This window comes from Papio anubis, chromosome 6 (genome assembly GCF_008728515.1).
Source record: "Papio anubis isolate 15944 chromosome 6, Panubis1.0, whole genome shotgun sequence".
NCBI classification, from domain to species: Eukaryota; Metazoa; Chordata; class Mammalia; order Primates; family Cercopithecidae; genus Papio; species Papio anubis.
In genome coordinates, this window is record NC_044981.1 from 53,904,377 (window position 1) to 53,922,378 (window position 18,002).

Below are 18,002 nucleotides of genomic sequence, written 5' to 3' on the forward strand. Positions count from 1 at the left end.
ATTGTGAGATCCAGGTGACCCCTGCAAGATGAAGAATTCATCATACTGTAACCTGAGTATCCAGTACTTAGTGGAAAGCAATTTCCGATTTAAAGAGTGTCTTTGCACTGATGACTTCTATTGTACTGTGAACAAACTGCTTGGAAAAGAATGTGTCAATAAATCAGGTAATATTTTATTATAAGAAATGTTTATAGTCATAAAAAAGCAAAAATTTCAAAATTAACCACATCTATGTAATCTGATTAATTTTTTTGTAATTTGATTAATTATTTTCAGAGCTTTATTATTTTTTAAATTTTGTTGGTACATAGTAGGTGTATATATTTGAAGGGTACATGAGGTGTTTTGATACAGTTCTTGATGTACCTTGGGGTTCTGTGAACCATAGACCTCAGCAAGTGCATGACGTATTTCTTTCATTGCTAACCAAAATTCTAAGCTTCATTCGAGTCATTAGAATTATAGATTCACTCACTCAATTCATATATTTGTGAAGTTTATTGTGGCTTTGCATAACACCTAGATGATAGAAGACAAATAATACATTATCTTTTTTGTTAAGGAACTCCAAGTCTCCTGGGAGAAATAAAAATGTAACTAATTGCTAGAGTTGTACTTGCTTTTGCATAGGGACATTTAATCAGGCTAATACACTGGAGTAGTGGTGATCAGCTAGCCTGCATGTACCTTTAAGGGTACAACAAAGACATTCCAAGAGATGTGCAAGATCAAGCAGTTCTAAAGTGAACAGTGTCCAGTCTTTAATGTCCCTATATACTCCGAAAAGTAATCAACAGAGGAATGCACCTGTTATCACAGAGTCCTCAATTCTTCTTTCACAATCAACCTTCTCTCACTTTATAAGAGGTAGAGTTACCTCTCATCTACATGGAATGGTCTCATCGTCCAACCCATTCAATCATCCATGGTGGGCTCATTGAACAAATTTCTGTTCCATGATTTTGCGTTTTCCCGAATATCAACAAATGAAGTTATATAACATGTAGCCATTTTAATTCAGTTTATTTTATTTAACATAATACATTAGAGATTAATTTTTATCATGTGTAAGTTTATTTTTCTTGATGAGTAGTATTTCATTGTATGAGTGTATAATAGATTGGTTATCCATTCATTATTGAAAGTAAATTGCATTATTTCCAGGTTTTCAGTGATTAAAAATAAGGCTGCTATAAATATTCACATACAAGATTCAGACAAACATAAGTTTTATTTCACTTATGAAATTGTGGGGTCATATGATAAGTACACGCTTAACGTTACAAAAAGCTTCTAAACTGTAATTCAGATTTAGTGTAACCATCAATGTATAAAAGTTCCAGCTGCTTCATATTCCCAGCAGCACATATTTTTTTTTGCCATTCTAATATATATTTAGTGATACCACATTGTGGTTTTAATTTGCACTTAATTATAATGTGGAGCATATTTTGATGTGCTGTGTGCCATCTATCTATCTTATTTGGTAAAGTATTTCTTCAAACTTTTGCCCATTTTTAAATTGGTGTTTGTTTATTGAGTTTTGAGAGCTGTTTCTGTATGAATAGATATTTTTTTATCAGAATATGTGTTTTGTATTTTTTTTAGTCTTGTCATTTAAGAGTGTCTTAAAAAAAACAGAATTTAAAAAATTTTGGTGAAATTCAGTTTATCATCTTTTCTTTCATAGATCATACTTTTGATGTTTCATCTAATAGATATTTAATTCACATTAACAAAGATTTTCTCATATAATCTAGAAATGATGTAGTTTTAGGTTTTATATTTAGGCCTATGTTATATTATGAGTTAATTTTTGTATACAGTACAAGATATAAGTCAGATTTTCTTCCATGCAAATATCTAATTGTTCCACCCACATATGTGGAAAATAATATCAATTTTACTTTCCTCAAAAGTCATTTGGCCACATATTAATGGCTCTATTTCTAGACTTTCTATTCTTTTTCATTGAGTTAATTCTGTACTTTTGCAAATATTCTACAGTCTTACTATAGCTTCACAGAAAGTCTTGAAATCAAGTAGTATGATTCCTTTAACTGTTATTTTAAAAATAATTTTGGCTATTCTAGCTCTTTGTCTTTAATTTAATTTAATTTAATTTTAGTTGTTGCTGTAGTTGCTGTTTTTGAAACAGCGTCTTGTTCTGCCACCCAGGCTGGAGCACAGTGACCCAGTCTTGACTCAGTGCAGCCTCTACCTCCTGGGTTCAAGCGATTCTCCTGCCAAAGCTTCCCAAGTAGTTGGGATTACAGGCATATGCCACCACACCAGCTAATTTTTGTATTTTTAGGAGAAACAGGTTTTCGCCATGTTGACCAGGGTCGTCTCCCAACTTCTGGGCTCAATTGATCTGCCTGCCTCAGCTTCCAAAAGTGTTGGAATGACAGGTGTGAGCCACCGGGCTGGACCACTTCTTTGTCTTCCCATAAAAATTTTAGAATCAGCTTGTCAATGTCTGCAAAGAATCCTGCTGACATTTTGACTGGACTTACCTTGAAATTATAAACCAATTTACTATGTCAAGTGTTCAGGTTTATTAACACAATATATTTATTCATTTATTTATAAGTTCATTGATTTAGTTCATCAATATTTGATGGTTTTCAGTATATAGTTCTTGCACAACTTTTTAGGCTTCTACAAACACACTTCAGCTTTTGGTGCTGTTGTAAATGGTAATTTGTTTTACATCTTAACTTTCTATTGATTATAGTGATTATGTAGAAATACAATTGATTTTTCTGTATGGAACTTATAGCCTATGACTTGTTAAATGCAATTATTCTATCTTTTATTTGTAGAATCTGCAGGAAATTCTTTATAAGTAGTCTTGTCATCTGTAATAGAGTTTCATCTTCCCCTTTCCAATCTGTAGTCTTTCATTCATTTTTCCCTGCTTTATTACCCTAACTAGAGCTTTCAATATAATAGTCAATAGAATTGTTGAAAGTGGACATCTTGCCTTTTCACCTGTCTTAGGAGAAAGTCATTCAGTTTTTTACCATGAAGAGTGTGTTTGTGTGTGTGTTCTTTCCAGGTTCTCTTTATCAAGTGGAGGAAATTCCTTTATATTTCTGGTTTTCTTCATTTTTAAAATCATAAATGCATAAAAATAAATGAATGCTGAATTCTGCAAATTTTTTTTGCCTCTATTACTATTAATTACTTCAAACATTTATCTTTTCTTTTTGTTGGGGGTACTCCAATTTTTCTGGCTATTTTAAAATATATAGTAAATTAGTGTTAACTGTAGTCTCCCTACTGTACTATCAAGTACTAGAAATTATTCCTTCTATGTTAATGTATATTTGTACCCATTAACCAACTTCTCTCCATTTCTCCTCCCTCATGTCCTGCCAAGCCTGATCACATTTTTTTCCTTTAGTTTTTTATATGACAAAATTCATTATTTGATTTTTTACTGTTGTTCCAGCCCTTCATTTCAAGGCTAAATTCTATTCAATCATGGTATATTATTATTTTTGTATTTCTGGATTCAACTGCTAACATTTTGTTTAAAAAAACTATGTTCATAAAGTATATTGGCATGTTGATTTGTTTTCTTATAATGTCTTTGTCTGGTTTGGTATCTAAGTTATGCTGGCCTTGTAAAATCAATTGGGAAGTATTTCCTCCTCTCCAATATTCTGGAAAAGCACAAAAATAATTGATGTTATTCCTTCCTTAAATGATTGATTTCATTAACCAGTAAAGATATCTGGGCCATGCTTCATTAAAAAGGTTTGAAAATATAAATTCAATGTGTTAACTTGTTGTAAGACTATTCTTGTTATCTATTTCTTCATGAGAGACCTTTGGTAGTTTGTATCTTCCATTTGCTGAATTTATGTTGGATTTTTATCCTTAAAGTTTTCAGTTTACTGTTTCTTTTTGGTTTCTATCTCTCTACAAAGTTGCTCCTAGTATTTCCTAATTGCCCTTTTTAATGTCTGTAGTAGTTGCAGTGATATCCTTTTTATGTTTAGATATCGATAATTTGTATAATTCGTGTCCTTTCAGTTTTACTATTCATTGTTTCTTTATGTGTATGTCTGATTTGATTTTAAGGTGTTTCCCATTTTCTTGCTTCCTAACATAAAACCTTGAACCACTGATTTGAGATTTTATTCTTTCCTCATATAAGCATTTAATACTATGAATTTCCTTCCAAGTACTGATTCAGCTATAGCCACACATTTTGATACGTTGTTTTAATTTATATTTATGTCAAAATATTTTCTCCTTTCCTTTGTGACTTCCTCTTTGTTATGATTTATTTTATTATTATTATTATAGTATTTTGAGGCAGAGTCTCTCTCTGTCACCCAGGCTGGAGTGCAGTGGAGTAATCTCAGCTCACTGCAACCTCCTTCCCCTATGTTCAACCTATTCCACTGCCTCAGCCCCCTGAGTAGCTGGGATTACAGATACATGCCACCACACCTGGCTGATATTTGTATGTTTAGTAGAGACATGGTTTTGCCATGTTGTCCAGGCTGGTCTTGAACTCCTGACCTCAGGTGATCTGCCAGCATCGGCCTTCCAAAGTGCTGGGATAACAGGCATGAGCCACTGCGCCCAGACAGAAGGTTGTTTAATTTCCTAATATCTGAGATTTCTCAGATATCTTCATTATTGATTTCTAGTTTCATTTCAGTATCATCACATAACATATTTTGTATTATCTCAATTCTTAATTAAAATAATAATTGCCAAATACCACCTGTACAATGTGATACATGCTATACACATAATAAGGATACACACATACACACATGCACAGACAAAGTACTAGAAGCCATAGAGTAAAAAACAATGGTGACTCAGAAGACTTCACAGAATTGTCAGACTTCGGCCTTTTAGGGTAAGTTGGTTTCATTAGGGAGGCAAAACAAAATGGATGTTTTAAGCAGAAGAAATAGAATGAAGTGGGGAGCATTTGGGGAGCAAGAATTCCCTTGTTAAGCTGGATAATAGAATGGAAAAGTATTTCATAACACTGGAAAGAAACCAGATATTTATGAAAAGGAGGAAAGCTGAGCTTACATAACTTTCTAAAGAGATTAGACTTTAAACCGTTGTTATGAGGAGCTATTACATATTTTAAATAGAGGAATGTACCATCAGTTTCTCATAAGATATCACAGGCAGTAACTTAGAGAGGATGGAATGGGGGGCAGAGAAAGATGCAGGTCAAGAATATCAGTTAAAAAGCCATCAAAATAATTTGAGAGAGAAGTAATGCATGCCTAACTAAGGCACTGGTCCTGAGAATTATAATAAAATATATACTTAAGGCCTATTTATGAATAATAATCAATAGGAATTGGTGACCAGTTGGATATAAGGAGTTTAAAATGTATTAAGCATAATCTCCAGGTGGCTGGCTTGGAACAAGGGGATTACTGTACATTGAGCCAGTAAATGAAAAATTGTACAGGACTGGGGACGAACATTTCATCTGAGGTATGCTTTAGAATATTCGGGTTAGGAATGTTGGTATTATTTTTCCTAAGTTTGCAATGATAAAAAAAATAGTCTGAAAATGTAAAGGAGCATGTCTCATCAAGCTGGCATTGGGAAGCAGAGATCTTGAGGAGAGAAATCTAAAACAGAGATACAGAGGTTTATAAGTAGATAAAAAACATAAAGGAGAGTTAGACTGCCTGGGAAAAACGCAAAGAGAAGAGAAAGATATTTTCAGAAGAATTTTATAATCTAGTTGAAGAAATCAAAAAGAAGGTTTTTAAATACAGGAAAAGAAGCTACAGAGTGGAATTTTTGAAGTCAATGAAAGAGAGTACATGAAGAAAATTGTCAAAATGCTGAAAAGTCAAATAAGATAGGGCCTGATAATGGCATTAAATTGCTAATTAGTAGACGTTACTAGTTTTACATTAAGTAGGCTGAAATGTGAGCATGCTGAAATGCTTATTAAAATATATATTGAGTTTTTCAAGATGGTAAGACATCTGAAACATCTGAACTTAACAGCCTTAATAGCTACTTTTAGCATATCAAATTTTGACAAAATATTGTATATCAACAGAACTATATATATTTAGAGCAGTTAAATTGAAATCAGTTTACATACCAAACCTATTTTTCCCACAGTAGAAATTTATTAAATACTGCTATGTGGAAATATTGATGAATCAGTCATACAAAAACCTTGTACACAATGAACGTTTCATATGGACACGACCTAAAGGAGAAGGCCTAAATATTCCCGGACCTGACATGGTTTTTATGTTTACAGAACGCATTCAGCTGATTTGTTATAATTCATGATAAAGAATTATAAAGAAAATAATATAAATATGAGAAAGAACATGATAATTTAAATCTTAGCATTCTCTCTATGTCAACTGCAGCATCCTCCACAAACCTTCTAATCATCACTTCAATAAAATGATTTTCTCTCCCTGCTTTGCATTCCCAAAATATTCTCCAGAGTACACAGACATGCACTTTTCTATTCTCAAGAAAATCAGTTTTGTTATTTCTTTTTAAAAATATGCTAAAGCACCTAGCATAATGCCTGACACTTAGCAAATGATTAGTAAATACACAATGTCAGTGTTTTTCATTAATTAAACATATTTTGAGCATCTAAATCATGTGTCCATTCATGAAATATTTATGTGTAAACTCTGGAGAATATATAAAAAACATCATCAAATGAAATGAAAAAGCAAAAGTGATGAAGAAAAATATCACTAAAAGAAATTGAACATTAACATGTGGTTCTATAAACTGTAGTGTTTTTTTTACATGTCAGTTTTTAAAAATGCAAGATCATTTGTAATAGCTCTCTTGAAATAACTTTAAATGGTTTTTGAAAAATAACAGATATTGGAATATTTATAAAAATATGTCTGTACACTTTTGAAAACATATTAAAAATCATAAGTAAATTCATTTATTTAATTTTTAGTCATCCTTACTCTATTTGTAGGAGAATCAGATTTGACTTCACAAATATCACACAATAGTTCCATAAGAAAGATACACCATTAATAGCTGAAGTAAAGAGTGACTGCAATAGCCGCACATGTCTGTCAGGAATCTGAACATTTTACTTTGTTGTAAGAGAATATTAGGAAAATTTGTGAGAGAGAAACAGAACAATCAAAGACCCTTGATGAAGGCCAAATGTGTGCAGTATTAAGAAAAAGCCTGAAAGAAATTGCTTTGTGGAATTGTTAATGCAGTGATTCCTCTAAAGTAGACTGCATTTGGGAATGTTTGAAGAAATTTGTATACAGGATGCTCAAATGAATGAGGTTCCAGCCTTCCTTGACGACTAAGATGAATTCAATCAGGACCTTGTTTTATGTTGAGATTAACAATGAAATTAATGGTGTCTTGGACCAGAGTGGTAGCAGGGTGAGATGATAACAGATTCTGGATATATTTTGTTACCAGTGGGTCAATAAAAGAGGAAATGAATGAGGTCCATGGACTAGTCTATGAGATACTTCAACATTTACTAGTGTGAGAGAAGAGGAAGGAATCAGCAATGAAAAACGATAAGGAGCTGCCAGAAAGAGCAAATTAGGAAAGTATTGCATCCAAAAGAAAAACGAAGAAAGAGTTTCAAGGAAGGGTGAAAGTTTAAGAAGATCAAATGATTTGGTAGAGACTTCAGAATCAGAAATCAGCTATTGCATTTGCCAATATGGAGGTTATGAAGTGGATAAGAACAGTATCTGTGGCATGGTAAGCACAATGGCAGGATTAGAGGTGGAGTTTGGAGAGTACATAAGGGGATAGGAAGAGAGAAATTGGAGCCAGAAAATACGGACTGCACTTTGAAAGATTGTTGTTAAGGAAGACAGGAAATAGGGCAGTGCTTGGATAAATAAGTGAGGTAAAAAGAGGGCTTTTTTCCCCAGAAGATGGAAAAAAAAGTTCTGTATGAGAATGGGAATGATTTAGAAAGGGTGATACAATTGATTATGCAGGGTTAAATGGTGAATAATATTCAATATTTATTCAAGTATGTTTATTGAATAATATTGAGTAGAAATGTAAGATGATAATATATAGTCCCTGATCTCATGGATCCCACATGCCATTTTCCCAGCATTGTCCTCCAGCATAAAGGGATTCCCAGTTGAAGCCTCTGCTAACATGAGAGTCAAGGTCATCTTATGAGAATGATGAAGGAAATGGTAGGATATGCAGCTTGATGTAAATGCATAATGTCTGGTGACATCTGAAATTGTACACATTAGAAGAAAAATTGCTGGTAATTATTTTTTTAATTTGTTGTGATACTAGTTAGGATGGTAGTGTGACTTTTCTGTGAGAAAAAAAAAAAAAAAAAAACAGTATAAATGAGCAGAAAAGCCACACAGCAAAATTTTATAGGGTTGGAGTTTTATAGAGAATCACTAGAAAGTAAAAGAAGTAAGGACGGAATGACAGTAACAAGAAACTGTTCCTTTATTAGGGTGAGTGATCTAGGCTGGAAAGAGTCTGTGAATCCAGGAGATGATGCTAAGATTGGGAGTGAATAAAAAGATGAAAGTTCCGGAGGTATATATGCACTTGAAGTAATCAAGAATGTGAAGCTTTGGAAGCCAGTAAGATAATTAATATTTGCAATTGAAAGAGAGAGAACTTCATGTCAATGTCAGGTCTAGAAGTTGATCATTGGTGTGGCGTAGTTGGGGTGTCAGTGAAGGTCATAAGGGCAATAGTTAAGGAATTGTGAATTAAGGGTGGAAGATGGTTCATTTTCCAAAAGGCATAGAGGTAACTTAGCACAATGACAAGATCTGAGGTAGAGGAGAATATTGAGACAGTACCTGAGTCAATGCTGAATATCAGGGCAAGACTTTGAGGTTAATATTTGACAAGAGAAAAGAGGGAGGCACAACCAGATAGCATAAAATTCAAAGAAGGATAAATGTTTTATAAGGATGAGTAATTAATATTTTGGAAGCTATAAAGCTAGCAAAGTAGATATAAACACATTCTAATGATATCGTGGTATGTTCTATATGGGAAATGGGCAGCATTCATTAGCAAGAGCTACAGGGAAATGAAGCTAGAGAAAAGCTAGGCTCCCAGATATTACATTCTTCTGTTTTTCTTCTTGCTTCCATGGATGATTCTTCTCAGTCTCCTCTGAGGATCTTCTTTTGCTTTTGCTTTTGCTTTTGCTTTAAATGTTGCCACATACTCCCTAAAAAAGAAATATCGGTTGCATTTAATTCAACTAGTCATTTTATAGAAACATGTTTGTCTACTAGTTTATTGTAAGCATGTTTATCAGATTATAAAATATAAATCAAAATATTTACAAGAGTTTAGTTTCTGATACTATCATGTTAAGAAAAAGAAGATACATGGAAGTACTTCTGATTCTAATATTAGATATTAGCATATTTTAGGGATTGTTGGGTATTTTCTGATGAATTGTATAGGATTTTATAACTCACATGTAGGTCTTGTTAGTGAATACTTTTATTTGTTTCTAAAACATATTGACCTTCAACTCCTCTTTCAGTAAAAGCCACTGTTTAAAATACCCTCTGGGAAAAAATGTGTGTGTGTGTGTGTGTGTGTGTGTAAATGCTAGCTTTATATTTAATGTATAAACGTTAATTTCATATAAAATTAGCATTTAATGTGTAAGTATTATAATACCTTCTAAGAAGCACTTTATTTTCAGACACTAAAAATAACTGTTTTGTTGTGTTGATAACAAGTACTCATCTGGTAAGTAAATTAGACTGCTCTGGCTGCCGTAACAAAATAGTACAGGCTGGGTGGCTTAAAAAGCAAAAATTGTATTTTCCCCAGTTCTGGAGTATGAAAAATCTCAGATAAAAGTCCCTAGGATCTGTTCCTGTCTAGGAGTCCTCTTTTACTAGCTTGTAGATAGCCAGCCACCCTCTCCCTGTGTTCTCAGGACCTTTCCTCAGTGAGTGCTCCAGGGGAGATAGACAGCTACCTCCCTGAAGTCTTCTGATATGGACACTAATCCTATTTGATAAGGGCCGCACTCTTATGACCTCATTTAACCTAAAGACACCATCACTCCACAACTGCACAGGGAGATTACGGCTCCAAAATATAAATTTAGAGGTAATGGGAAAAACATTCAGTTAATAACAGTTAGTGAAGCTGCTGTTTGTTTATGTCTACACAGCAGTTTCTTGAATATATTTTTGTCAGTGGCACAGCCTTACCAATCAGTCCCAATGCAGAGGTGTTAATCCGTAAAAGAATGTCTAGCCTAGACTTTTGTACCTGTTACAAAAATTATATGACTCCCTGGGATCTGTTTATTGGGATTTTATTAGATATGGAATAGTAGCACAGAAGTTGGAACCTCCAGATCTTCCTCAGAGAGGTGGGATGATGGGTGGGATCAAGAAGAAGAGTGGTTCTCAAGCTGAAACTTGATCAATTAAGAAAACGAAAACCATGCACAGTGAGAATAGCTTGGACAATATAAGGAGTCTGGAAGGCCGTGACACACCTGAGGGTAGAAGTAAGCTTCCTGCGATAGTACCATCTTATATATGCACTAGACTAGAAGGCAGGAAATATGAACAAACAGCTCAGATTAGGACATACTGAATCATGAAGGGGCATTAATGCCATAACAAAAGTTAGTATCTTAATATCCAATGAAAAAATAATAATTTTCATTTCAAAATGAAAATCCTATCATCTGATTCCCCTGCCACGTTATGGATACATTAGTGCTCCTTTTAGTTACTTTTGGCTTTGTTTTGTATGTCTGTATTTCCTTCTAGGCTGTGGGATGCTCGATGACAGGGACTGCAGAATTACATCCTCAGTTTGTCACCTGGTACATAGTAGGGAACCAACCAATGTTCCTTTAAAGATTTTGGAATCAGCTGAACATTCATTTTCATTAATGAGATTTTTCAATACTATAATTATAATTTCTAAGAACTCGTGGAGGATAAGATAATCAGAGGTGAAACTGGGTTTAAAATTGCATTTCAAATTAATGAAGACCCTACTGAGAAGGGTTTCTATACTGGACTGTGGTGGGAGGTGGTGTTCAGAAAATATTCCTTCTGTTTTTTCTTTTTTGCCCCCTCTAGTCAACGCCCAGTGTTTGTTTACTCCATGCATGCAGTCTAGTCACTAGCATTTATTTAAGTCTTCAAGTAACTGAATCCTCAAAGCAGGGCTGTTGAGCTCACTTGAATGGTATTTCAGAGGCTTATTTTCTTCATCTATACCACACTAATTTTGAATATCAAAGGCTAAATGCATGTTACATAACGTTGTATGTACTTTTGCTTGAATATATGTGGACTTTACTCATTTATAAATGTGGCTCACATATTCCTAGGAAATTCAGAAAATTGTTCAATAATGAAATAGTTTCTTTGTTTTCCTTCTAGATAACATGAAAGAGGATAAATTCAAATGGAATCTAACTACACATTCCCATCATGGTAATGTTGATAAGTTATGATTTTGATCTGCATTGCAAATACCTGATAATATAATTTAAAAGGTAGTTACCAGGCTTCCTAAAGATAGGCCAATACAAAATAAATTACGTTGTTTAACAGTTCTAATATAATAAAATGCAACCAAGTCATTTCATTTCTTTTACTAGTGATCCATCGAAGCAACTACTTTGCCCCTCCGTTATCAATGTATACATGTGCTGAAAAATATTTAATAATTAAAACCAAATACCAGGTTGGGCACAGTGGCTCACACCTGTAGTCCCAGCACTTTGGGAGATTGAGGTAGGTGGATCGTTTGAGCCCAGGAGTTTGAGACCGGCCTGGACAACATGGCAAAACCCTGTCTTTGCAAAAACAAAACAAAAACAAAAATCAAAACTTAGCTGGGCATGGGGGCATGTGGCTGTGATCCCAGCTCATTGGGAGACTGAGGCAGGAGAATCACTTGAGCCCAGGAGATGGAGGTGGCAGTGAGCTGGGATCACGCCGCTATACAGCAAGACCCTGTCTCAAAAATGAAACAAACAAAAACCCAAATAGTAGATATTGATTACATTTCATGGATATTTGTGATCATATAAGTTATTTGGCACCAACTGTTTTTGTGTGTAATTGTGTTTCTGTAGGAATATAAACATTTATGTATGCTAGAATAACTATGTGGAACCTTTATTCAAGATTCCCCTCACAAAAACGTGAAGCAGAAGAAGAATCATATTGCCTTGAGCCAATGAGCTAACCATAAGCTATATAGTTCAAATGCAATTTCTGAAGATTTATTGTTTGCATTTGAAAACCCTGGAATGGGAGATTTTTCCTTCAGTTCAATTTTGGCCCTGCACACTTCCCATCACTCTAGATAACAATGTGTATCCTGTATAGATGAAAGATGATTCCAATAAGTCTACTCTTTAGGTCTCAGTAAATTCATACTTACTCTAAAAGATGTAATGTTTGCCAAAAATAGGACATTGGTACATCATTGTATTTTGCTCATAGACTTCTCACAGTGTTTTACAGATTCTGTATGTACAGCTTTGTGTTTACTTTTCCACGACCTGGGCATATCATTGCTTTCAGGATTCAAAGGGATGTGGTCCTGTTTGGAAGTGGCAGAGGCATGTGTAGGGGATGTGGTCTGTAATGCACAGTTGGCCTCTTACCTTAAAGCTTGCTCAGCAAATGGAAATCCGTGTGATGTGAAACACTGCCAAGCAGCCATACGGTTCTTCTATCAAAATATACCTTTTAACATTGCCCAGATGTTGGCTTTTTGTGACTGTTCTCAATCTGATATACCTTGTCAGCAGTCCAAAGAAGCTCTTCACAGCAAGCCATGTGCACTGAACATGGTTCCACCCCCTACTTGCCTCAATGTAATTCGCAGCTGCCAAAATGATGAATTATGCAGGTGGGTAAAAACACTCATACATTACTTTCTTATTTCGGCACCTTATTTGTTACAGTCCAGTCCTAACACTTGATCTCATTACATTAGCTAGAGTTCCCACCATCATCCAACATGGTGTAAATAAAGCCAGACAATTCATATTTTTTTGAATCTGTGGTACATGTGCAGTATCGTCTTTGAAATTCAAATGCAGAATAGATTTTTGAAATAAAAAATCAGCATGTCAAAATATGGTAGCCATGAAATAGTATTATAAAAATTATGTATTCAAGTTAGTCTAATGAATGAGTTAATAGACCTGATTTATATATCAGCCTTTTAATTTTTTTTGTTTAATTATATAAGGCTGTTACAAATTTATTATTTTGGCAAGGAGACTCTTCAAACTTTGAAATAAATTATTTCTGTCTTAGGCTGGAGATCAGGAAGAAGAAGGTAGCTTAAATACTCACATGAGTGGTGCAAGGTCAGAGATAACCAGGTCTACACACATTTATGTCTTTTCACAATGTCAGGCTTTAATACTGTTCAGTCCCAAAAGCCATGAGCTACATGGAGTTCCCAAGGAGGCAATTCTCCTTAGTACTTCTCATTCACTTTGTTTTCAGAGCCATGGGTACACAGACTGAAGCCACTTCACAAATCAGTCAGTATTGCAAACCATACATAATAGTGTACTTAATCAATATATAAGGGTTATAGGTTAAACATTCCACAACAAAGTAACATTTAACATTAAGAGAAAAGGGATAGCAAAAAGGGTTAAGGAACGAGTCCAGGAAGAGTGACAAAAACAGATTCCTCTGGTCTTATCTGGGCTGTGCATCAATCTTGCAAGGAAGAGTCTTCGATGTTGGGAGAATTGTTGGCAGCAGATGCTGGGTGCTTATCATGAGTGATAGCAAGACGGTGTCAGGTAAGATAGCCATTCTGAGCTGCTGAAGTCCTACTCTATTTATGGCCACGGAGTCCTCTTGAGAGGACTGATAGTGGAAGAGTATACTTGTTTATGTCCTTATCTGGTTGGATGCAGTCTTGTTTATTTAACAAAATATTTTGTCCCTGTTGGAAAAGCACCCTATGAAATCTAAGATAGAGTCTTTTTTGGAGTTACTTATGTCAAGGATGCTGTATACAAATAGCATTTGGACATCCCTAGCACACATGTATGCCATGATCATAGAAATGTATTCATTCTCCTCTTTCCAACCTCACACCTTTGATTCTTGGGGGAGTAATGTTATTCATTTATTTATTAATTCAACAAAGGGTAACCAAGCACCTACTACTACTCTAGGCAATGGTGAATAAGAGAAACAAATGCCTATGGATCTTATAGTCCAGAGAGAAGACAAATATTAAATTAAAAATGTATATGTTGTTTTAAGGCAATGAGTGCTCTGGAGATTAAAAAAGAACAGAATAAAAGGGATTGTGAATGGGCTGAAAGAGTTGCAGGGTAAATGGGGTGGCCCCAACAGGAAGCATTTTACCATAGCTGAAGTGAGAAAATGGGCCTCTCTCAGTAGATACTGAGAGAGGAGATACTAAGCAAACTGACGAGCCAGCTTAGGAAAACATGTATGTGGCATGTTAGAAAAGCAGTGAGGGTAGAGTGTGCAAAGGGGAGAGAAATAGGGACGAGATGAGAGATTTAATTGAGTGGGTGTGAACAGTCCTATATCATATAAGGGCTTGAGGGACACTGCCTAGGACTTCGGACATGTAGGTGGCTTAGTGTGTGATTTGTCATATTTGTCCCCTTGTTTCAACCACTGGCAAAAAAACAAAAAAGTAATGATACCAACTTCCTGAAGATTCTTAGTAAAATTCTTTTTTTTAGCTTTTTAACTATGTCTACTCTTATTCTCAGTCACTGTAACTTGCAAAGTAGTTCCAGATCTTGTAAATATTTGTTAAAAAGAACTGCTTCCCCATAGCACACATTCTGTGAAATAAGTGATAAAGAGCTAAGCAGAGTTCTAGAGCATTGACATATTTCGTCAACTTATCACATAGGATATCAAAGTTCTTAAAATAGTATTTGAGAATTTTTCATGCAAATGTGTCAGTTATTTTAAGGCTTATTATTTATTTTTCTTGAGTGAACAATAAAGGCAGTGACAAAACACTTTTTATAATGCAATTTAGGTTTTCCAACTCATTTATCATCTCAAAAATCCTTATTAGAGAAATACTATATTTCATTGATTCTAAGATGCGATTTCTTTTTACATATTTTAACATCCCTGATATATTTGAAATAATTTTTTAAGGTTAATGACAAAGATATTTGTCATAATTTAAGTCCCCACAGGTGATTTTTGCTGTTGTTGTTGTTGTTGTACATAAATTATGGTATCTTCTGAAATCAATGAAATATGGTAAACACGTTTGAGCACACTACTTTTCTCACATCAAATGAACTAAAACTATTACTATTGTGCCTTTCTAACTATCACATTCCTACATCAATGATGAAACCTAATAATATTTTAACCAGCCAGGGCCAGGGGACACCATTGTTTCAATAACAATCACTATAAAAATATCAGATTTATTCACAGGTGGGTTCCCAGCTTTGCCCAATTCCAGTGCCAGGGCTTTAGAGGTACTATCTAATTATCTGGAAGCCATTAGCATTCAACCTTCAAAGCATGGTATTTCTGAGCATCCACATCAAAGAAAATATTTTAATAGCAAGTGATGGCTCTGCTGCTACAGTCCTTGAGACTTCCTGTGATAGACTCTGAAGCACACACTCTTACAGTAACCTCCCCTTGGTATCAACACCTTCTCAGATGGACTGGCACTGAGTTGATGATTTTCCTCAACAAGGACTCCCGGGTTTAACCACCTTCTCAAAATGTTTGGTGTAGGGTCTGGAGTGGGATAAGCACTCAAAAAACGTCATCTCCCTTCCTCTCACTTTGGAATATTGTACACGTAATTTTTATATTGTAATATACATATACATATTTCTTCTTGTGTAATTTCTTTTTTAGATTAGTTCAAGCATAAGGACTGTGTGTCTTCAATTTCCTTTCACTATGTGCAAATAGTCCCTTAATGAGTACTTTATAGAGGTGATGGAAATGTTATATAATATTAGTAGTCAATGTGAAAAGACAAATCCTATCATTTTCCTGAGGAAATTTTGCCTTAGGGAGATGTCCAGCATTTATATTAAATTATTGTTAATGTAATTCAGATGAAAAACAAATCTCCAAGTGGAAAACCACTTCTTCAATGAGAATATTAAGCCCTTTATGAGACTTACCTTTTTTGCAGAAGAGCCTGTACATAGGCAAAACAGGGCACTTCAGTTTTAAAATACAGTTTCTGTCCCTGTTCCAGATTTTTCAATTCACGATGGGTTTTGAAATTCCTTTATTTTTTAAAAGCCAAAGAGGACAATTTAAGGGCCATTTCTCAATTAATTTTCTCTAGTACAGATACCCTCTGGGAGGTGAGATTATGTCTTGCCAATTTCACAAAAATCTGGGTATTTATGGAAAATTATAATACATTGTATTTTTATATATTAACTTAAAAAAGTAATGACAAGGTATTTGCTTATAAAATATTCTAAATACTTTAAAATATGCATGTATTTTTATTTAATTGATTTAAAACAGATGGCACTATATGGTGTCCTTCTCTATATATTATTTTTGTTAGTTTTCCCTAAATGTGGATTAAAGGTCTTTCCATAATTGCATATAAGAAAATTCACACATCAGGGTCTGTTGGGGAGTAGGCAGGGAGGGGAAGGAACTTAGAGGTCGAGTCAATAGGTGCAGCAAACAACCATGGCTCATGCATACCTATGTAATAAACCTGCCCTTTCTGCACATCTGTCCCATTTTTCTTAAAAGAAATTTAAAAAAAGAAAATTCTTAAATGTTTGAATAGCTATAGAGTGTGCCATTGCATGGATGTAGCTTAATTAATTTGCTTAGTCTTTTTTGGACATTTAGACATATTCCGAGTGTCTTATTTTATTTGTAGTTATCGTAAATGGGACTACTTTGAAGATTTGTTTTTCAGATTGTTTGCTGTTGGCATATAGAAATGCTACTGATTTTTGTATGTTAATTTTATATCTTACAAATTTACTGAATTTGTTGATCAGTTCGAAGAGTTCTTTGGTGGAGTCTTTGGGTCTTTTCAAATATAAAATTATATAATCTGCAAACAAGGATACTTTTTCTACCTTTCTAATTTGGATACTCCCCTGCCCCCTGCCTTTTTTTCCCCTTCTCTTGTCTAATTGCTCAGCTAGGACTTCCAGTACTATGTTGAATAGCAGTGATGAAAGTAGGCATCCTTGTCTCATTACAGATCTTGGAGGAAAAGCTTGCAGTTCTTCCCCATTCCATGTGATACTAACTATTGGTCTGATGTGTCATATATGGCATTTATTCTGTGGAGGTATATTCTTTCTATACCCAGGTTTTGAGGCTTTTATCATGAAGGAATGTAGAACATTATCAAATGCTTTTTCAGCATCAATTGAAAGGATCATATCTTTTATGTCCTCCATTTTGTTGATATGATGTATCAAACTGATTGATTTGCATGTATTGAACCATCCTTGCATCACTAGGAAAAATCTCACGTGGTCATGATGAAAAATCTTAATGTGTTGTTGAATTTGGTTTGCTAGGATTTTGTTGAGGATTTTTGCATTAATGTTCTTCAGGAAAATTGACCTATAGTTTACTTTCCTTGATATGTCTCATCTGGTTTTGGTATTAGGGTGATACTGGCCTGATAGAATGAGTTTGGAAGTATTCCCTCCTCTATTGTTGGAAATATTTTGAGTGTAATTGGTATTAGTTCTTCTCTAAGTGTTTGGTGAAATTCAGCATCAGGTCCTAGGTTTTCCCTTGCTGGGAGACTTTCTATTATAGCTTCGATCTCATTACTTGTTATTGGTCTGTTCAGGATTTGGATTTCTTCGTGGTTCAAGCTTGCTACGTTGTATGTGTCTACAAATTTATTCATGTATCCATTTTAGATTTTCTGATGTATTGGCATATATTTGCTCATAGTAGTCTCTAATGATCCTTTGAATTTCTGTG

General features: G+C 34.5%; 1 protein-coding gene across 1 annotated transcript in view; it reads left to right on the forward strand.

The window, feature by feature from the left end:
• Positions 1–18,002, forward strand: part of GFRAL (GDNF family receptor alpha like) — an 81,669-nt gene that overhangs the window by 23,501 nt on the left and 40,166 nt on the right. The window contains exons 4-6 of the mRNA XM_021937485.2: positions 9–167; positions 11,430–11,483; positions 12,585–12,915. Coding sequence (XP_021793177.2) covers positions 9–167; positions 11,430–11,483; positions 12,585–12,915 — 544 coding nt within the window. The remainder of the gene's footprint in view (positions 1–8; positions 168–11,429; positions 11,484–12,584; positions 12,916–18,002) is intronic.